The sequence below is a fragment of the Sorghum bicolor genome, chromosome 3 (genome assembly GCF_000003195.3).
Source record: "Sorghum bicolor cultivar BTx623 chromosome 3, Sorghum_bicolor_NCBIv3, whole genome shotgun sequence".
NCBI lineage: Eukaryota > Viridiplantae > Streptophyta > Magnoliopsida > Poales > Poaceae > Sorghum > Sorghum bicolor.
In genome coordinates this window covers 50,644,327-50,667,198 of record NC_012872.2, presented here as the reverse complement: position 1 = coordinate 50,667,198, position 22,872 = coordinate 50,644,327, and the positions used below count along the sequence as shown (strand labels likewise).

At 43.4% G+C, this 22,872-nt stretch overlaps 1 protein-coding gene across 3 annotated transcripts; it reads right to left on the bottom strand.

The window, feature by feature from the left end:
• Positions 105 to 19,677, bottom strand: LOC8078586 (protein MICRORCHIDIA 6). 3 transcript variants are annotated; one of them, XM_021456536.1, is made up of 19 exons: positions 19,180 to 19,675; positions 18,984 to 19,058; positions 18,302 to 18,336; positions 18,131 to 18,209; positions 17,949 to 18,038; positions 17,793 to 17,868; positions 12,843 to 12,921; positions 12,601 to 12,735; positions 11,978 to 12,076; positions 8,942 to 9,043; positions 8,710 to 8,856; positions 7,886 to 7,978; positions 5,649 to 5,700; positions 5,455 to 5,566; positions 4,530 to 4,750; positions 4,365 to 4,453; positions 2,294 to 2,364; positions 1,485 to 1,527; positions 105 to 803 (listed from the first exon to the last, which is right to left on the bottom strand). In XM_021456536.1, exons 1-19 carry the CDS (start codon positions 19,517 to 19,519, stop codon positions 708 to 710), a joined length of 2,034 nt encoding a protein of 677 aa, XP_021312211.1. In that variant the 5' UTR covers positions 19,520 to 19,675; the 3' UTR covers positions 105 to 707. The 3 variants fall into 3 exon arrangements, with proteins under 3 accessions (XP_021312211.1, XP_002455787.1, XP_021312213.1); XM_002455742.2 differs by having other exon boundaries at positions 4,365 to 4,450; positions 19,180 to 19,674; XM_021456538.1 differs by lacking the exon at positions 7,886 to 7,978 and having other exon boundaries at positions 19,180 to 19,677.

Sequence of the window (22,872 nt, the reverse complement as noted above, 5' to 3'; positions counted from 1 at the left end):
ATACATCTTTACATATTTCTCTGAACTTGGTCAAAACTAGACAAGATAGAGTTTAGACAAAACTAAAAGGCCTTAGAAATTAGAACGAGTCAAAGAATAAGGGGTTTGAAAATGAAAATGAAATTAATGCAGCAACCAAATAGCTGATACAGTCCATCACATGTACAGTTACAATGTACTACTGTCGGAGTGAACAAAGGCTTGACTAACCCCCTCGTCTCAAATAATAACATAACATAATACAGCACAACGAATTTAAGACTGTAACGAGTACGAAAAGTCACTTGACATACTGCACAATGTATATAGTCTAATTCTAACTCTATCCACTGCAGAGTGCCGGAACAAAATACACCTCTATTGACACGAGACCGAGATGCAGTGTTGCTGGAAACAGAGGGCCATTAACATTGAAAACCGCTGCTGTACACTCGGATAAAAGTTACATACTTTTACAAAAAAAAATACATGCTCACTTTCCATCATCACAGGACCCTAGGAAGATTAGTGAAACGAAATTACACACCTACAGCTGTCCAACGGAACCAAGTGAATGGTAATCAGTAGATAACAACATTTGTCCAAGGGACCAGTTCTTCCGTAACTACAGCTGCAGGTCTCGGGAAGTAATCCAGTCATCATCTTCACAAGTCAGCAAAGAAACAAGAGTAATCCATTGTATAGCAGGCAATGAAGTGGAGAGTTCGTTATTTCTCTTTCTTCACGTCCAGTGATCTGAGCTCTACTAACAATTCCTGGTACTTCTTTTCTGCCTCGGCAATTTCAGATCGGAGCTTTTGTTCCTAAAATCATGAGAATGATATTTTATTCCTCCTATAAATCAATCCTCTAAAATGCCAAAGCTCCCGAGAACATGTAAGGGAAACGTTTGAGTTCACTACAATGTCAAGATCTAGAGAGAACATATGACTGAGGGACACAAATCAGGGTCTAAATACAACCAACAAGATCCAAAACTATCTTACAAGCACACCATTTCAATCTTTCAACAAGCCATGGCTGTAATGGTGATAAACACATAGCAAGCCATTTAAATCTTTCAACAACCTGTGGCTGTAATGGTGAGAAACACAACTAGCCAGCCCGGTCAGTTGCTAAAAATAGTAAGAAAGATGTATTTTAAGAAAATAGTACGGAAAAGTTATATCTATGCTGATATGATGATGTGAAAAGAGCACTTCCTCCACAACCCCAAATGCAGGGAGAATTAACTTCCCACAAAGCAAAACATCTACTAGTACCACTTTCTTTGACCACTTCAGCTGCCCAACATTGCGCAAGGCTAAAAATCTACTTTCTTAAGGCAAGACATGGAAACAAATCCACAGTTGCTAAACTGTCATGTCTGAGTAGTGATGGCCACTAAGTAATTTCAACTGATTGGGGCAATTATGTCTAACATTATGTTTTGCAAAGGTGAAACAAAAGTTAAATGCATTAGTTTACTTTCTGAAGAGATATACCTTCAGGACAAGTTGTTTCTCTGATTCCTCGTATTGTAAGCATCTGAAAAAGAAAAGAAATAAATGAAGTTGTTAACACCAAAATTGACATCCAGTATTTGCAGCTCTACAATTTTTATTCAAACAGTTTCTCTGAAAACCGCATTAACATAATAGCAAGTATTTTGAAATTCAAACATACAAACAAAACAAAATTGGACAACTGGTCACCACAAGGGCAAAGCTGGCACACATGACATCAGTGGCGGATATAAGTCTAGGGCCAATATGGCCATGGCCCTAGGCGTGGGGAAAATACTAGAGTTTTTTCTTTGTTTTTCCATCTAAATTTATATACTAGTATTACTTTAATCCATTAGCATATGATCCAACGTTGATGCTTAATAGTATTGGCCCTAGTCGTGAAAGTTCCTCAGCTCCGCCACTGCATGACATGTTGTGATTAAGTGTTATATTTAGCAGGTAACCAGCTGACAATGTCTAAAGTCCTAAACAGGGGCAAGATATGATTATTACTTTGAATAAGTCACATCAATTCGTTCTTACATGAGATTTTCATTTGTTCACGAATTATGGTGACCTTACCAAAAGAAGCTGGAAGCCCAGCATGTCAGCACTTCAGATATAAAGAAGTGATTGGTTACCCTCTTATCAGCAAAAGCATTCATATTCCTCATAAGCTTCATTAGCAGTAAGAGTTGAATTGCACGCAAGAAAAAAAAACTTGCTCTTAATTGTTTGACCTCCATAGTTTGTCCCTCAGAAAACGACTTTACAACCGCTAGAAGGAAAGTTGTGGTACCACTTACTCATTGCGCAACTTGTCATTCTCCAGGGTCAAAGTTTTGTATTCATTAAACCGTTTCCGTTGAGAAACATCCTGATGTTGTCAAACGAGAACAAAAAAGTTAGTCATAGAAGCCTAGAAGTAAGCCTTTAAATATTTATATAACATATTGTGCTATCATCGAAAAAACTTGCTTCTATATTGTACAGAAATGCTGAAACACACATTTATAGCCTGAGGGCACCAGAAAAGAAAATGACCCCCTCTTTTTTGCTTGTGCTGTTACTTGTTGGTGAACACGGGATTGTACGAAAGCAGGAAGGATTTGGTGTAAAGCATTGGATGTATTGCATTGAACCCTCAGGCAATATAAATAGAGTACAAGACTTGGCGGCAAGCCATCTCCTTGATACACATGGCAATACGGGATTACAATATCCCTAACAACCAAATATACTAACACACCCTCGCAGTGGTAGCGGGAGCATCGCAGACGGTCAGACTATGAAAAAAAAAGGCAAAGTAGCTGAGGTTGAAGTAGAAACTGACAAGTTAGCTCATGCTGATGATACCACTTTTTGTCACCAAAGCAGCCGAGGTTGAGGTGGACGTGGTCAAAGCTGTGGAGGGAGGCAAGTCTAAAGCATCAATAGAGGCACACGAGTACGCATAGTAACCAGCTTCCTGCCGACAACTGCAGGAGGACAAAGAGAAGGTCGGATGGTGAAGGTAGATCAGGGCTGCCCAGACATATCAACAAGTGCTCATGCGTTATCCGTCAGCAACAAACTCCCAGAGGTGGCAGCAATATGCTCTGACTCAGATCCAGAGCCATCGTGATGAGGACCAGAAGTATGGGTGGCTCCAACCTAGATAGGTGACGACTGTGAAGATGGCTTGACCACAAGCAGTGTCATTCCTGCTTGAAAAGACACGCAACGACAACCTCGTCCTTGAGAGATTCAACAAACAAACATCGAGGGATCGGTAGACAGGCGATGCAATCTCAATCTTTGATCATGACAAACAAGATATAGCAACAGATCAGATGGTGGCCACAAGCCTAGGGGGTGCCGCGACGGTCCAGCGTCCACTCGCAATGCCGTGATGACTGGCCACCATGGTGCAGTGACCTGACGCCCCCCCCCCCCCCCCCAGCAAAAAAACAGTAGCACCCCATGTCCCCAAGACTCCTCTGTAGGCACACGCTCACGCTCAAGGCAGCGGCAGCAGCAATGCCATTGAGGGAGGGAAGGCGGATGGGCGCAGCTAGGAGGGAACAACAGTTGCCGACAACAGCGACTCGATGGGGAAGCACAGAGGATCAATGGGGAAGAGGAGTGTGGCAACCCATCGATGCCCACGGCAGCGGTGACCCGATGTCCGATGATCTGTTGCTGCTCGACGCTAGGCCAGCAGATCAATTAGATCCGCGGCCCAAACCTTCCTAGAGGGTGGGCATTGCCCTCTGGTGGAGATCGATCTCCCCAGGGGTGATGCGATGGCAGCGGAAGGCCCAGCTCAGGAATCAGGATCAAAACCCTAAACTCGGGATACCATGAAAGCAGGAAGGATTTGGTATAATCCATTGGATGTATTCCATTGAGCCTTTGTGTGATGTAAATAGAGTACAAGACGTGGGGGGCAAGACGTCTCCCGAATACACATGGCAATATGGGTTCACAATATCCCTAACTACCAGATATACTCCTAACAATGTAGACTCCAGACAGAATTAGATGCCCAGTTAACTCTTGCTGATAGTGACCAGAACGAATTGAGGCTGCAAATATTAGCTATTCCTTTTTTTTGGGTTGACTTGTGCACATGAATTAAGAAAAGCACACAGTCCACTACACTAACACTGTTATCATAAAACTATTTGTCTCCACACCACCCTTGGTGACCAACAAACAAAAGAACTAAGTCTTGGCAAGCATAGTAAACACTAAATATGCTATGGACATGTTGCCATGTCTTTTGAAGGATTCCAATAATGGCAAACAAAAAAGAGCATGACAAGGTAAAACAAGGAACAAAAATGAATGGAGTGAGCATTATTCTTCCTCTGCCAATGTTGTGTAAATACTTACTACTTTATCCATATGATCTAGCCCATCCTGATCAGCACTGCCCGCCATAGCACTGAAGGAATTAAACTTCCTCTTCAATCCCATCGCTGCTAAGGGTCAATACAATGATACATTAATAAGCACAGTGGCATTTTATAAAATGAATATAATGAGTGGATTACTCACGGCTCTTGGAAAGAGAATCGAGACTATTGATCTTTTCTCTTGCTGCAGAGGCTGATAATCTAGGTATACCACAGCTGCTTGTTGGAATATCAGCTGCAAGCAACCGAGGTGGGGCACTTATTGGGGAACTGCCACCATTCATATGATTGGCGCGATTAACAGCACGGATTGCTTTAGGTAATTTTTTATTGTCATAACCAACACGATGGCAATGAAGGTCCCTGCACAAAGAATTAGTTCAGGCATGAATTCATTTATGACATTAAGGCATTCTTCAAAACAAGAGCACAAGAATGGCACGACAAAAACTAACAGATCAATAATTAAGAAGTCTCATAGTATCTATATTTATAAGGTGCTAACAGGTGGTTAGTATCAATTTAGTATTAGTATCATTCAGCTTATAGGTTGCAGAGTCTCCTCAAATTTCAGATCGAAACAAGTGATGAAATCTAATGTCTAAACAGATACATAGACATACACCTTCTTTAGCAATGTCTATGTTAACTTTTTAAGACACGCTCTTTGCATTTTTAACTGAAGATATGAAATGTCTAACATATATGCCAAAACAAAGGCATAAAAGGAGACAGTTATACAGGTCCTAATGTACCAGAGGACAAGATCAGCCCCTTGGTCCTAACCTTGCTCTTTAAAGCTTACAGGCAAAAAATGCTGAATAATGAACTCTGCAATTCTCAAGTAACACTACTCTGAAAAGCACTTAATCCTGAGCCGTAAATCTGCAGTACAAATTGTGTGCACATGCACGTGTGTGCTTGTGTTATTTCAAGTGTGCATGGACTTGGCCTTGTGCTATGCACAGGCATCTGTGTGCGACTGTGGGTTATAAGAGATTGGGACTATGACAAAACTGGCATCAAAACTGCAGATGTCTAAAAGAACAATCAACTAAAAGCTTTACCAGTATTCATAAGTCATTTCTTTCAAGCGAATCTCAAGCCTTTGATAGAGGACTGACTTCTCAAAATCCTGCTTGTCATGGGTAGGTTTAATAAAGTTGGCCTCCAGAATGCCTGAAAAGATCGATAAAAGAAAATATAAATCATTTCTAACAGATATCTTGCTTTTTGGATGACTCATTCAAATATTTCTTACCAACAACTCCTCGCCCTTTCCCGTATGAGTTGTTTGCAACTTTCCAGAAGGGCTGAAAAAAAAAACAGAAGTTTGACATTCTGGAAAATGATATGTTGCATATTACCAATATCACTAAGCGAAAGTGTTAGAGTAAATAGGAATAGTACCATATTGTGTAGCCACATAAGGTGTTAGTCCTATGTACCCTATATAATCAGCCCATGAGGCCCAATGCAATATATCAAATATTCCACCAATTATATTCTCTTCATGGTATCATTCGCCTAGGTTAAAATCCTAACCCTAGCCGCCGCCGCTTCCGCACTGCGCACCCCTGGGGAGAGGTCGATCTCCGCCGGGGGCAGCGCCCGTGTTTAGGCACCCGGTCCTATTGATCCGGCTGCCATCGTCATCGTCACACAACAGATCGGGATCTCCCCTACGTCATCGCCAGGCCGCTACCTCCGCCTCGTCCCCGGGCTCGCCGCCGGCTATCGCCATCAACACCTAATCTTCATCGCATGGAGGCAGATGGATCTCGCTCCGTCTCATGCCGCCATGGTGGTGGCCAGGGCCAGCCACATGCCTCGACCTTGCGCTGCCATGGAGGCAGCCAGATCTGGCGTGTCGTTGTTGTCGGGCGGGATCTGTCCATCTCCACCTCGTCGATCTGCGTTAGCGCCTTCGACCCCGCGTGTTCATGACCCGCCGCCGCCCGATCGAGACGCACCGCCGCCGTCGTGTCGTCTTGCTAGGTACACCCAATCTCCAGCTGTTGTATCTTTTTGGTTTGCCCAATCACTGATCGGGATTGAGTCACCAACCGTCCGTCGACCTCGCGCGTTCTACTTAAGCATCAGCATCGACTTCATCGCATCGTCTCCGAGTACCACGTGCATCTTCTCTGAGCAACAGGGCTGCTGTTGTGTCGCCTCATTGGGCCACAGCACCGTTGTTCATGTGTATGCTTCGCCGTTGCATCTCCATCGCCATCATCTATGTGTGCTGCGCAATCCTTACTGCGCCATCCGTCTGCACAAGGTATTTGTCCTGCTGATTGGGTCTTTGTCATCGAGCTGCCACTACCCGCGTCGTCGTTGAGACCTGCTCGCCGACGCGTCTTCTACCGCATTGCTTCTTCTTCTTCGTCCAGCACAACCACACGGTTGGGGGCCCCTCCCTTGTACGCTCGGTATTGGCAACACCGATGCGTGCTTTCGTCCCTGACACGTTGCTAGATCTGGCAAACCCAACTGCGCCTCGGCGCTCAGGCGGCTTGACTGCATCAACTTCGCCATCGACCCTCCCGTTCCCACCCTGTCTGCCTCGATTGTGTCGTTGCCTTTCTTATACGTCTACGACGACCCTAACTGTGTCGACTTCGGCATCGCCCCCTCCACGACGACTGCCTCGACGCGTCTCCATCATTACCATGGCGCCCCTTGTGTGCCTGCAGCTCCATCGACACGCAACCCAACCACAACTACGTCGACCTCGGCCATCTTCAGCACGGCTTCTTCAACAACGACTACTGCGCTCTTACGCTCGGCTACCTCGACATCGGCACAAAGAACTACCGCCTTGCATGAGGACTCATCGGCTTCTTCTCCAGCCACGCATACACGACACATCGACTGTTATGACTGCAGGGGATGTTACTTATCAGCTTCTTCTCTAATCTTACCATCTGTAGCGCTCCCGTTGTGACTGCAGGGGGATGTTAGAGTAAATAGGAATAGTACCATATTGTGTACCCACATAAGGTGTTAGTCCTATGTACCCTATATAATCAGCCCATGAGGCCCAATGCAATATATCAAATATTCCACCAATTATATTCTCCTTCAGAAAGTAATATTAAATTTACCAAGTATGTCATTCTAGAAAATGATGTCGCGCATACCTAAACTAGGTTATCGAGTTAATGGCATCCTAAGGAATTTTTTATAGAAGTTGATAGCTTAGCTAACCTGATGGGGAACACAAAGTACAAGTGCCTACAATGAAAGAAAAAAATATTCTGTGTGCTACTCTGCTATATGCTACTTCTCAGAAATAACTATTTATAAGACTTATATGCTACTCTTTCAAATTAAAACAACATTTTGCCATAAACACAAAGGCTTCTAAATTAAATAAAGATTTGACAAGCACACAAATGTTTCTGTTTATCCCAACTGACAACAGACAGCAAGAGGAAAGAAAAGTGAATTGAAACATCATGCACCATGTAGCATACAAAGTAGAGCTCTCACCGATATTAAACGATTTTTGTGATATACATTAAACCCTTGTACATCTATGTCTGGTGCACCTTTAACAAACCCAATGGTTGTGATTACAGATGACTGCAAAACATGAGGCCAATCAGAGAGATTTTCTAAAAGAAGAAAATCAAAATTTTGATTTGATAGTATAATAAAAAATGAAACATAAGCTATACCCGCATGGTCAAAGGAATCAGAGAATATTTGTTGGAGTAGAAATAAAAAAAAACACTCAGGGCTGCCTGATCTATCAGCAAGGACATATCAATTTCCACTTTCAAGGATATAGCCTCACCCAGAGGGTAAGTTGTCAGGTATAAATAGGTTAAAAATATCAGTATTTGCCTAACAACTAAAAATGAGCTACAAAAAAACTAGCATGTCACTAGATATGTATGACAGGCATGAACACACAGGGGGCAATTATGAGAGCACTTCGTCAAGATCCATTTGGCAATTCTTGAATACACGAGATCACCAATGCAAAATACTAAATGCTACAAAACAAACACCAAGGCCGGCTGGACTATATTTCACAGAAAGGTTGTATGCTGCACTTGATGGGTAAAATTGGGGGCAAGGAACTAGAGAAACCAGATTTCTATCAGATGAAATACTGTTTCATGTAGATTTTCCCATTTCTTTTCCCTATTGGTCATTCTAAATTCTAAATAACTAAATGGCCAAACATTTCTCTTTCATCAGATGAGACAGTAATTGAAAACAGTTTGAGTCAATGGAAGGGTTTATTCCAGCAATCAAAATGATAAAAAAAATGGAAACATGCTTTGCAAATGCGATTTATAAAGTACCTCTGTAAGTCCAGCAAGTTGTGGTTTATACAACACGCACTCACGATACATCAAATCGTTAACTATATTATGTGGCTCCACATCACGTCCACGCAGGATAATTCTGAAAGTATCGGGTACATGAAGATACAAGATAGATGCATATGCCTGTTTGAATCCAAGACGAATAATAATGTTAGCTTAATAAAGAAACAAAAAGTGTCATATGAGTAAATGGGAATCAATACTTAACTCTAAGAGAAAAGCGAAGCCGAGTTGAGACGTATTTCTGAGCAGCAATCTTCTCTGGATTATTTGTTTTCACCATCTTGTGGGCCCCAGTAATGAGGATATCCTAAGATAGTAGGCATAGATCAACTGTTCAGTGACAAATGTACAGGCCATGGTTGATATGGTTATATAACAATTCCCCAAAAACATTTGTAAGGCAAGACCAATAAAAGAATAAAACATATAGGGTGTAGGATTAACAGACACTTCCATTAGCTAGCATTTAATGAGAGCTGCACATATTACTGTATCAAACACAACTGACATAATACTTCTTAAGCAGCATGCATTAAATCATGCCAGTTCCTCAGAATCACCATTTCATGACTCCACGATATGAGAAAGATTTCTACTTTGATGGCTCACTTCCAGCATATCAACAGGATTTCTGCACTTTTTGGTCCAATTCCATCAGGCTGAGGATATACCAATGAGCATTCCAACATCTATACAGACATCTCATCTACCTTAGACGGTCAAGGGTTGGGGGGACCAAAATCAGCGACCTATATGAAGGAGAAGCGCCATCATTTTTGCTAAGTTATATTTTAGTTAATTTTCTAGTTCAAGTCAGATTTACTTTCCTTCTAAACCAATGTACTCTTCCAGCAAACTGAAAGTTATTCTGTAGTTTCCTTTCTCCGAAAACTAGAAGATGGAGTCCCTAAGAAAATAAATTTTGTCACTAGCCACTATCACATGAGTTATGCTTGGCCATAGAAGCCAAGGTACTGCGTTATGTTTGTAATAACCACCTTTTCATATTGGTTATGGATGTGCTTAATGAGTTATTTGTCAAGGCCAGTGAGGAGAGTTTTCTCCAACCCTTATCTAACCGTTCCACAACCGTCGTCAAGGCCTTCTCTGCTGGTCCCTCAGATGCTGACAAATGGTTGGGGCCCTCTCCCAAGTATGTCTGATATTGGCAACACCGCTACATGCTTTCATCACCGACATGTTGCCGGGTCTAGCAACATGTCTCCACTGCCTGGACATCAGCTATCTCCACTGCTACATTGACCAAGGCTATCTCCAGCACAGGATCCTCAACCATGGCTACTCTACCCTCACGCTTGGCTACCTCGACATCGGCACAAAGGACCACCACCTTGCATGAGCCCCTCGTCGATTTCAACTCTAGCCACAGCATCCATGGCGCATCAACTGTTATGACTGTGGAGAGATGTCAACTCAGCGGCTTACAACCTTTAGCTTCTTCTCCAGTATCACTCTCCGCCACTCCCGCTATGGCAGCGGGGGAATGTTATTGGAATATCTCTAGATATGGTAGATTAAAATAAAAAAAAGGATCGTGTAATCCTGACTTGTCTTATGTCTAAGGGAGGTTTCTTGCCCCCTAAGCAATATACTCCTATATTATCCGCCACGAGGCTTAGCAATACAATCGGCAATTCCACTAATTCTATTCCTCCTACAAATACCCTGGATTGGAAAGATTGTAGACCGCATCCCTGGTTGTAAAGCATGTCTCATGAATCTTGCTACAAGAACTACTATGTTTCGATTTGTTCCCTCGGTTATCTCTATATATCTGTTAGTCACCATGAATGTACCTAAATGGGTGATCAAGGCCACAGATACAATTAGGAGAGCTTTCCTATGGAAGAAAAAGTTAATGGTGGGTACTGCTTGGCGTGCCTGGTGCCTTGGGGCTTGGGAGAAAGTAAATAGACCAATTGATTTTGGTGGCCTAGGGGATTTTGAATCTAAATATTATGGGTTGGACCTTGCACATGATATGGTTATGGTTGAGGAAAACCAGTGTCACCCGACCTTGGATGGGTTTGGACATTCCAATTCAGCCTCATGTGAGAGCCATATTTGCCATTTCAGTAATCTCTCTGGTTGGAAATGGTGAAAAAGAGTCTGTTTTTGTCTGATCGTTGGCTACATGGGCAGGCCTTGGTGGATCTTGTTCCGATGGTGGTAGGAGAGGTTCAATTATCCATGGATCAGGATCAACATTTATGGAAACATGAGGCAAACGACTCCTTTTCTATCAAATCGGCTTACAGCCCTTGTTCTATGATTCGATTACCATGGTAGTGAGTCTGGAAATCTTGGGCCCCTTCTATATGCAAAGTGTTCATTTGTCTTGCCATTAAAAATAAATGTTGGGGCTGCGGATAGATTAGCAAGAAGAGGCCTTCCACACCCTGATAACTGTGTTGTGTGATCAGTAAGATGAAACGGTCCAGCACATATACTTCTTGTGTCTTTGCTCGAAAGTTTTGGCATTCAGTGTTAACTCCTATTGGTCTTGGTCATGTGGTTCCTAGACAGAATGAGGACTGGTGGAGGAAGGCCACCAAACAGATTGATGCTTCACAGAGAATTTTAGAAGCTTGAACCTTATGGAGACAAAGAAACTTGTGTCTTTGAGGGTGCTCATGGAGGACCCAAAACTTTGGGAATTTGTTAGAGCCCTACTCCAGGCTCTTGGTCTACGTCAGGTTGAAGGGCTAGTTTAAAAAACTTGTTTTTGTTCTGTCTTTCCATACACTTCTCTAAAACTCAGTTGTAACCCACTTTGTTCTCCTGAGCGGGACAAAGTAGGGTTTTTTTGTATTTCACTCTCTATTAACACAAAGATATGCAGTTCTCCTGCATGTTCAAGCAAAAAAAGTTGAACAAAAATTTGGAAGAAACGCTCAAACAATATATTTGAACAGATATGGAGACGACAACCGAAAAAAAAAGGTCATTTCGCAGCAACCACTATAGCTCTATCAGAGGCCAACATCACAACAACAGCAAAGCCTTTTAATTCTATGCAAGTTGAGGCAGGCTAGAAATGATAGAACGAAACCAAACATTGTTCCACCGATAAGAAAAAAAAAAGAAGAAGACTTATATAAAAAGGCATCAACAATAGTAATATTGTTAGGAGCTCTAAAGCCTTGTTCATAGTTCAGGCATGTGGATAGCTGATTCCATGCACTTTTATCCAAGGAAATCAGAGGTGAACATTACTAACCTTTTTGTCAGAGTTGAAATCAAGCTCCATATCCCCATCATCATTGAACCAAAGGTTGAATACAATTATCTTTGTTCCATGATCTCCCATATCATCAAACTGAATCAGAAGTGAACATGAACATTAAGTTCCTAACTATGATGGTAAATTGGCCCTGAACACCCACTAAATTATAGGGGGCACATACTCTACAAGGGAATTGTCTCCTAAAGAATTATATGACCTAGGAAAATTGCTCGGGTAAATTAGAAAGAAAGAACCTATTGATGCATCCATTAGTATTTGCCAAAAGCACATAATCCCATGACTTTTGCAAACTTAAAATTCAAATGTTTTCAGTTGCCAATAACCAATAATGATGTGTATCAAGCATTATGTAACTGGCCTCAACACAGTCCCAGAATGCTACCAAAAAATAAAGTAAAACTTTGAGAAATGGCAAACTATTTGGGTATCATAATATTTTAAATCATCTCCTTGGTTAGGGCTACTGCCTAGTGGTTAATTTTCCACATCTCCCAATTTTCCATAACTTTTCTCTAGCTCATCTTTTCCAAGATTATCAGAACTATTCAAAAGTTAGCAATAAATATCTCGAAGATAAATTCATCTCTATCGCGTACTTGTTTAAGCAACTCAGCTTCACTAGCAAAAGGGGACCATTTGAGAAGGATTGCCAAATTAGAAGAGAATAGCTTCTGATCATGACGCAACATCTGAACATAAGAAGTTGTTGTGGGATCATACTGATAGTCTACCTGCAAGACAGCAAGACAAACACAAGGTCAAAACTCAGAATATGATAGATGAAACTAAAACTCAAATGAAAATTGCAGTCAGACAGAGAAGAAAGTGTCAAACTCACCGTTGGCACCAACACATCATCGCAACCTGTTTCCATCAAAAATGTGTAAGAAAGAAGGCCGATACTTCTAGTTGGCACCCTACAGGAAACAGAAATCTTTTATTTCAGTAGACATATGAGCTAGGTGGAGACATTTTAGTAGAGCTAAAGAGAAATCAAGCGATGTCATCCAATTTTAAATGATATAACAGACCAACAGGAATGTAGTAGTATTAATGGAACTCCGCATGACCATGTCTGACAAGCAACACGCAGTAAATAACGTATGGAACACATTGCTACCATATTAGACTCTAGTGATACTTGTTCCCATGTACGCAAAAACTGAAAAACAATGTATGCCATCATTTCACAAGAAATCAGGGTTATAACTGAAACATTTCTACTCAAATCTCCTACAACTAAAAAGACTAAAGTGTGGACAACTTTTGGTGCGTCCTGCCTACTCGCACCGTGCGACCAAGACTCGTATTAGGAAACAGAAATTTCGTCCCGCGATCCTTGCGATCCCCTCCTTGCTCACGCCGCCACATGCACTCGCCATCCCCTACCTGCTCGCTCCGCCCCACGCGCCCGCTCCTAGGTGGCCGCGCGCGCCTCCTCTCTCGCCCAACGCCGCCGCACGCGGCCGCTGCCCACGCTCGCAGGTGGCCGCGCCCAACGCACGCGCCCGCTTGCGCCTCCTCCTCGCCTAACGCCTCCGCATGCGCCCGCTCCCAGGTGGTTGTGCCGCCGCGACCCTCGCCTGCCGCCGCTGCCCGCCGCCACGGCCCGCGCCCGTTCGCGCCTCCTCCTCCCTCCCAACGCCTCCGCATGCGCCTGCTCGCACCACACGCGCCCGCTACCTGCCCTCGCCGGTGGCCGCGCTCAACGCACGTGCCCGCTGCGTCCACACCGCCGCACGTCGCCCCTCCGCGCTCTCCACGCGCTCCACCGCTTCCACCACGAGTTCGACGTCCAGCCGCAGGTCCACGCGTGCAACCACGTCCTTGGCGCGCTGGCTGCTGCGGGCCACGTCGAGGACGTGCTCAAGCTGTTCGATGAAATGTCGGAGGGTGGCGTGCACGCTCCGCCCCACGCGCCCGCTCCTAGGTGGCCGCGTGCGCCTCCTCTTCTCGCTCAACGCCGCCGCACGCGGCCGCTGCCCACGCTCGCAGGTGGCCGCGCCCAACGCGCACGCCCGCTCGCGCCTCCTCCTCGCCTAACGCCTCCGCATGCGCCCGCTCCCAGGTGGTTGTGCCGCCGCGACCCTCGCCTGCCGCCGCTGCCCGCCGCCACGGCCCGCGCCCGTTCGCGCCTCCTCCTCCCTCCCAACGCCTCCGCATGCGCCTGCTCGCACCACACGCGCCCGCTACCTGCACTCGCCGGTGGCCGCACTCAACGCACGTGCCCGCTGCGTCCACACCGCCGCACGTCGCCCCTCCGCGCTCTCCACGCGCTCCACCGCTTCCACCACGAGTTCGACGTCCAGCCGCAGGTCCACACGTGCAACCGCGTCCTTGGCGCGCTGGCTGCTGCGGGCCACGTCGAGGACGTGCTCAAGCTGTTCGATGAAATGTCGGAGGGTGGCGTGCAGTATATCCAAGTGATGTTTGGCATCGTGGTTCGTGCACTAGCACATGCAGGGATGACTGATAGGCTTCTAAAAATGATTGGAAGGATGCAGAATGAGGTGTGTTGGCCTGATGTCTTTGTGTACACTGAGCTGTAAAGACAATGGTGCGGAGGGGGTATATGGATGGCTGCATCAGGGTGTGGGAGAAAATGGAGAAGGATGGGGTGGAGCCAGACACAATGGATTGATGTCGAACTCGTGGCATTGTGGTGATCGGATTGATGTCGTCGTCAGTCAGATCGATGCCTTGGCCGCCCTCCCATTGATGCGCTGCCACATTGGCATATGTGTTCATCTCCTGGCTCCCTCTCCCTTCTTATACGTTTCAAAATTCAAGATTGAGCATTTGTCTAGCCGGCCGTCGAGTGTTGTGGTCTCTCCAGTATTTCTCAGTTCGAGTTTGTTGTCTGATGGTTTGTTGGTGCCAGTGTTGTAGAGATTGTGGCAGCGACATCCATTGCGTGGCCACGGGCGGATGTCGCGTACTGCATCCATGCACTTGCCCAGCGACTCACCAAAATCAGGAACTAGATTGTAAGCACTCCTGCACTCTGGTTTAAATTATTTTTATTCATTCTGTGTATTTGATGCTTTGATGTTTGCTTTAGCTGCTAAATTGGTGCTGATCTTGTAATGGTATTGGGTGATCGATGAGTCTCAAATGCAATTCCGTTTGTTAAAAAAATTGATCACATGGTGGAGTTGAATGCATACGAATGCTCAGTTTCATGTGCAGTTAGTGCGGAGCAGTGATATTGATTTGGGGGGCCGTTTGGTTCTTTTGCTTAGGCTATGTAGACAAATGCTCAATTGTCAAATTCTGGAAAACATTGTGTTTCTAATTTGGTCTCTATGTAATGCTCCTTTGTTCTGTCAGCTTTCAAAGGCAACCTCTGTATAAGCTCAGACTAAGCAAATTCTGTGCAGCAATTGAAGTAGCTTTTCTTACTGAACGTGATTTTTTATCTCAAAATCGATGGGGTGCGCTCACTGCGGAAGTCTGTAAATAAGCAGTCTGATCCTAATAGCTTTTAGGAAGAGGCGGATTCAAATAACGAGCAAGAGTGATATGGTGAAATTGTACAAGTTCAGTGTGGAGCTACTTCCCTTGATACATCTTTTGAGCGGGTCTCAATTTAATTCGCTGAATTGCAGGTTGTTGGAAAATTGGCACTATCTTGTGATAGTTGTGATAATCGTCTACCAACCAAGGTTTCAAAAAAAGGAAGCAAGGGGTGCAGCAGGTGCTCGGTAGACTGTAGGCACTACGAAAAGGTTTGTGGCTAACCTTTTGAGTTGTGAGATACTTCATCTCTGGTATTCTTTACACATCCTTTCTTCCTTTCGATGACTCATGTCTATAAGCATTACTTTGTAGTTATTGCAGTTGAAATAATACTATGTCATATGCAAGAAAATTTAGCACCACACAGATGGTGGAAACTGGGTAAGAGCTTAGAAGAATACATGCTTTGGTTGTATATCCTTGAATATTCTGGGTATTGGCTTGAAAGACACTTTATCTCGGGTTTGTTATGATGAGTGCCAGATTTGGGTTCACATTGAATGTGACCTGACATGCAACAACGTGGAGGTTATTTCCTTACTATTGTATGATGACATTTTGATGTCCTTATTGCTTATATGCAACTATTTAATAAATACCTTTTGTTAACTTGGCATTGTGTCATAGGATTTGGAAAAGACAGCTGTCTTATTTTTACTATCATAGGATTTGCCATTACCCTACATTATTTTACTGTCTTATTTTTGCTCAATTATATTTACAAAAAATAGAACATTATTCAATGTGTTGTGAGAGTAGGCTCACATTTTGTGTTATGTGATTTTGTTATTGCAATACTCATTCTTAAGGATTATTTTGTGGGTGGAGGGCATTGTAATGTTGACTGTGTAGACCAGAAACACCCAACCAACTTTAATATATTGATGCACAATTTTCCTGTGCATCCGAGAAATACTAGCAGTCTACGTGTTACAATGATTCTACATGCTACTATTTGTAAGCTGATTTGGGTTGAGTTATTGCTGGCAGGGTACTATATCAATGTAAGGCTTGCAAGGAAAGGATGATGAGTTTGAATGAGTGGGAGAAGCATACTGGCTTAAGGACAAAGAATTGGAAGATAAGTATTAGACAAAAGAGCATGGGGGAGCCACTCATTAATTTGATAAGCCCTTTGATCTTGGTGAAGCTTTTTTTCAATCAAACACCAAGACCAACTGATACATGATCACTTAAACTTACCTGCAGCTGCATGATATTCCTTGTGGGACATTAAAGTCTTCTAACCAAGGCATTAAGAAAGAAAAACGGCTACAATTGCAAGGTACATTTATGCTTGAGTTTGTGTTTGTTGTGTAGCTGGCAGTTGCAACATGACCTTATGTAAATATTTGCTTTGATGTCTGTAGCTAATGCTTACAGTCCTGATTGTACTAAATGGACAACTAAAGGTTGTGCTGTTTGCCGATGGATTGAGGATTGGGACTGCAACAAATTATAGTTTGCAACAGGTATTCTTGCTGGCCTTGCTTTGTTTAGCACCCTAATTTTATATTTCACTATATGTTTTAAGGTGACCTTTATGTTGATGTTTGATGAGCATCCTTGTAGAGTACTTTAAGAAGGTTGAGATATTTTAGATATTTTCACAATTCGCATCTAAAATATTAATTTATGTGCCCTCCATTCAAATTTAACCTAATACTTTATATTTTTTTCATATTAGCTGTAGACTTGTGACAGAGTTGGAAGTCAGTCCGTCGGACGCTGCAACACCGACGCGGATGGGAACAGGAGGAGGTGCGCCTTTTGGTGTCGAGGAGCTGTCAGTTGGGCCGTAAGACCTGCTCAGCCCCACATGCATCCGCCTCTGGTTTCCGGGCGACAGTAGCCGTTGCGCCCTTCGTGACTGTATGGATTTCACAAACTTTGTTTTTAGATTAAATATCACTTTTTAATGTTAGTATTTAATTTTTACGATATTGTTACCTTATCATGCGATCTATATATTTTAAATATAAAAATATTAGCTATCCCGTAGCAACGCACGGGCACGCTACCTAGTAGGAATGAGAAAAAGGAAACAAAATCCTTTATGCCCACTTCAAACTGCTCTCGACCAACATCTGTCCTTGTTTCACTTCTATTCCTTAGAACTTTAGTATGTACTCTTGAAAAAGGATAAATGTTAGTCAAGTTTACTGAGAGCCCCTATGTTAGAAAAGATAAAGGTAGCATCACAGAATGCTTGTTTGTAATTCGATGTCAAAAAAGAAAAGTACCAAGGATGAATGCAAAGGATAAGTACCAGTTATTTTGGTTTTGTGTAAAAACTATCACATCTGCTCCAAGCCGCATCGTACTAGTCTTGAAACCATTGCCATCTGACCAAGAAGCAATATAAATTCAATGGTCAGGGTTCAAGACAACTAATTCACAAGGAACTACAAGGAAAAGACCATACATTGCCCAATGAAAGCATCAGACTGCTTATCCGAAAATCCAAAGCTCATGCAACGTCTAAGTGCCTCAGGATCCATCCCCCCTCCATCATCTTATCAATGTGAAACACCACAAGGTTACAATCCAGAATCCAGATAACAGTCCATATGAAAATAAACAGATTAACATTATAAATATGGCAACCTTGAACCAACAATGAGGGGTTCCCATCCCGTGGGTTTTTAAATTTATTAACACGGACAAATGTTGCCCCATTGTTCACCTGAGAGAAAAGATGTATAAAAATAAACATACTTAGCTTCATGTTGTCTTATTTTCTTTCTGTACATGTCAAAAAAAATCCTTAATGATTACCTCATCGATTGCATTGTCAAGGAGCTCGGCAATGGCTGCAGGAAAATGAGGGAAAACAACATTGAACAAATCAGTATACATATAGTGACAAATAATGCAAATCGGAGCAATTAAAATATAAAAGCATGCGACAGGTTTCAAACTATATATATGGCTGATTTGTCCAAACAGAATTATACAGCTGAAAATTGTAGAAACCAAGATAATAAGCCAGGTTGTGAAAATGCTAATGTTTTTTCATAGGCGTGCGATGGTTTAACTCTCTACTTATGAAGATGTGAAAGGAGTGCACCACTTGGTGCCTAATTTTCAAGCATAATCATTGTAAAAACAAATGGGTGTTTATATGGTAAATACAAAGTTCCATTTTATTAGTCATGTAGCATTATTGAAGAACACCTAATGTCCTTTTTTGTGTTACTGAAGTCAGTGCTTCATTTCAAGAAGTGAGAGCTCAACTTTCTTAAGGGAACATACAATACTCCAAACTACAAGTTGACATCAATAGACAGATCACAGTTTAAAAGAGACACAGTTAGCAGTACAGGACAGGGGCACAATTATGTTGATTATCTTATTCATGCTAATGAAGCCAAAACAATCTAAAATCCAGTTGCTCGGCGTAGTAATGTAGCCAAATGCCAATCCTACAACCCGAGACAATGAGGGGATAGTCCCATACCGCCAAAGGCCCACTTATGGGAAGTCGCATTCGAGTGCAGGAACTTGGGGTTTATCCGCAACCGGTTCCGCCCACCTGCACGCACCACCAAATCGCAAATCTCACTCAGCCTGATCACCAGCCCCACCGAGAAAATCAAAGGAAAGCGAAGAGACAGCAGAAATCGGGGCCGAGATTTCTCCGACCGATAGCCTACCGGGGACGTCGGCGTCGGGGTTGCGGCGCGCGACGACATAGTCGCCGGACTTCCAGAACTGGCGGCAGAGGCGCGGCGGCGGGAGCGCTCTGGGCGGCGGCGAGACGGTGGCCACGGGCACGGGCACGGGCTCCTCGGTCTTCACGGGCACGAGCGCGCCGTAGCCCGGGGGGTGGAGCGGCGGCGGGAGCAGCAGTGGCTTCACATCGACGTCGGCGAACAGGTGCGGCTTGACGTCGGGAGGAGAGGAGGGGGCGTGGCGAGCTAGGGCGGTGGTGCTGGGCACGGGCTCCTCCTCTTCGTCGCTGGAGAGCTCGATTACCTCGGCTCCAAGGCTCATCGCCGTCGCCGGCGCCGGGGGGCTGCGCTAGGGCTGGCGCTTGTCGAAGCACAAGCTGTCTTCCCCCTTCTTCTCAGGGAGACAGGAGACTCCTGGGAAGGGAACTCGATTTGGGTTTTCGTTGCGCACGCTCCTCGGCTTGACTGGGAAAGGCCTGCGTCATTTCTTCCTGAAATGGCGATGCAAAGTTTTTTTTTTTTTTGGGAAAAATGGCGATGCAAAGTTGTTTCTCTGCCGGCGGATTCTTTAGGAAAAAAAGAAAAGAAGACTTTTACACGTAGGTTGTTATAAAAGTTAGTTATTAAGGGGGTGTTAGTTTTCCAGCTCCATATTTTTTAGTCAAACGGTTTTTTAGATTACACAATACAACGCAGACATTCAACACACACGCACACTCACCCCTATGAACACACGTACGCAAACCCTACCTCTATGAGCACCTTCGAATGACTGAGTCGGCAAATCTTTAAGTTCACGAAGTCACCACAGGCGCCTCGCTTCGAATGACTGAGTCGGCAAATCTTGAAGTTCACGAAGTCACCACAGGCGTCTCGCTGTCGACGGGCACGTCGCCTACCACTTAATGCATAGTGCCGGAAAATCCTGGAATAAATCTAGAATAAAGTGCCACACCCAGGATTTGAACCCTGGGTGGGAGCCCCCCAACCAATGACCTTTGCCATTGCGCCGTGAACCCCTTGGCTAGTCAAACGGTTTTAGCTTCACGCACTCAATTCGAAAAAAAATGGTGGAGTTGTGAGAACATCTAAAGAGGTATTCCACAAACTCCAGTTTTGCGTGGAGCTGTTCCGTGGTGGAGTTTGTGGAACAGGATTTGTAGAGCAGTCCCAAACACCCCCTAAAAAAGTTAAACTTTTATAGATGTCATTGTTCCGAACTCTTTTGCTCTCTATGCCACTTTCGTCAAATTTGACTTTAACATTGTTAAACTGTAAGTATGATAAGTCGAAAATACCCTTATATTTAAATGTCTAATTAATTTTTTTATTAGTATCTTAATGATCTCAAATGAAAAAACTCAAAAATAGAAAGTCTTAGATCTCATCGAGATCTACAATATTTATATATAAAAATTATTTTTATTTAATTTTGTATAAAAACATTTTTTTTCTAAGATATATTAATCATATCAAATCATTTTTTATGAAATTCGATGAAGATAATTTTTATACAAAACCTATACATATTGTCGAGATCTACAACTTTGTATTCTGAGTTTTTTATTTGAGGTCATTATGCTCAAAAAAATTAATTATATATTTGGCCTTGAGGGTATTTTGACTTTTCACACTCGCGGTTTGACACCGTTAGAGCCAAATTTGATGAAAATGGCATGAAAGGCAAAAGAGTTTAGAGCAGTGGCACGTAAGAGAACTCAACTTTTTTAATAGTTTGTGGGTGATTATCAACTTTTATAATGACACGTAAGTAAAAGTCTTGGCCGCCGGTTCGTTGCTACGACACAACTAAACTTTTGTACTAAAACATATGGATCGCATGACTGTGGGACAACTACACTTTTGTACTAAAAATATATGGATCGCATGACTGATATCTTATATAACTAATATATGTATATATACTCAAAATATTAATCTTTAAAATTACAATATCAGTGGTACATCTATGAATATATGACTGATTTCTCTACAACTATGAATGGTACAGAGAATTAAAAAAATCAAATTCACAAATATGATCTTTCAATAGGCAGTTTAATAGAATCACTAGCTAGGCGACGAAGCATAATAGTCATCACCACACAAGTAAGAACATCACAAAGAACAATTCAATTAGTGATTTTACCTTGAAGAGGGGTGGAAGCTCTTCATACATAGGGTCGGCTCAATTTGCTGCATGGCTGTTGATATTTGTTAATGCCATCAGAAAATGATCCGCAAGCGCATGGATATCGGTGAGCACTTCACTCGGGAGGTTATCCAGAGTATCGTATTTATATTTTTACCACTGGGAGAAAGCGTGCATCTGACTAACCAAATCTATTGCTACTACCCTTTAGGCTACAAACAATGTGATTTGATGTGAGCGATGTATAGAGAAGACTACAACCGCACTCTCGTTCTAACCTTGGTAAGGATGATCTACTGTTCTATTGGGGAGGCTTACAGAATCTAGACACCATAAAGGATGTTCGACCCGTACCTATAAACCCTACCGATCCTGCTAACGGGATTGTGGGCAACAAAGGTAGCTACGAAAATGTCACGTTCCTCGCTACTACCACGGTCCGGCTAGACAGGGGATATCTATGAGTACCCTAGCCCAAACACCACGTTTACGCTAGCAATGATTACTCTAAACTCTACTGAAAGAGATTAAAGTAAACTCATAAACCAAAAAACAATAAGAACAAAGAACTTACTAGAATTTAGAAGTCGAAATACTGAAGAATCCTAGGAGCAAGCCTCGGGTTAGGAGACTTGATCCCGCAGGTACAACCTCAGATTAGACACCGACAGGCCGGGTTTCCTCTGATCTACACCTCCACTCTATCTCTCTCAATCTAGAAGAACTAATTCTAATCTCACATTGGATGCTAAGCCCTATGATGTTGGAACCCTAGAGGGACCTCTCTCTTTGAATCCTCTCTGGAAAATATGCTAATGAATAATGGGATTGCCCTCCTCCAGGGGCCAGGGGGCCTGCTTATATAGCCCCTCCAAATGAACGTGGGCTGTCGGATCAAACCGACCTTAATCGCACGGTTTTCCTTAATCCTTTAGGTCGGTGGAGCATAATCCGCGAGGCGAGGCCTGATTGGTCCCTATAGCAGGGCAGGCGCCCTAGGGGGGAGGGCAGGCGCCCTACCCCTGGGCCCGCTCGGACTCCCGTTCGTTCCTGTGGCTTCTTGACTCTTCTAGGTTGAGGAAAATTGCGTGGCACATTAATATCTCTATGTAAACCCAACATGTGGGTCTTTCCTCCATATTTCCTGATAACCCCCTACAGAAATAGACAAACACCAAAACTCGTGGAATTTTGTCGGATAAAACCCTAAGTCTGGGTGGTGGTTGCATTTGGATCCTTTTCTTTATTTGTTTGATGATTATATTCGGTACTTAAGGACCATCAACAACTCCCCCAAGCTTACCTCTTGCTCGTCCCTGAGCAAGGATGGACTCAAGAGTTTCTACAGTGGTTTCATGCCTTAAAAGTACACATGCGTTCAAGCAAGATCTCATCTCTGAGTTAGAGTAAATTGTTAAGACTTAAAACTTACTCATTTTACCTTTCACCATGGGGCTTGCAACCGTCACTTGTGTCTTGAGCAGATAAAAGATAGAACAGTCTACTCAAGCGCCATGTCTCTT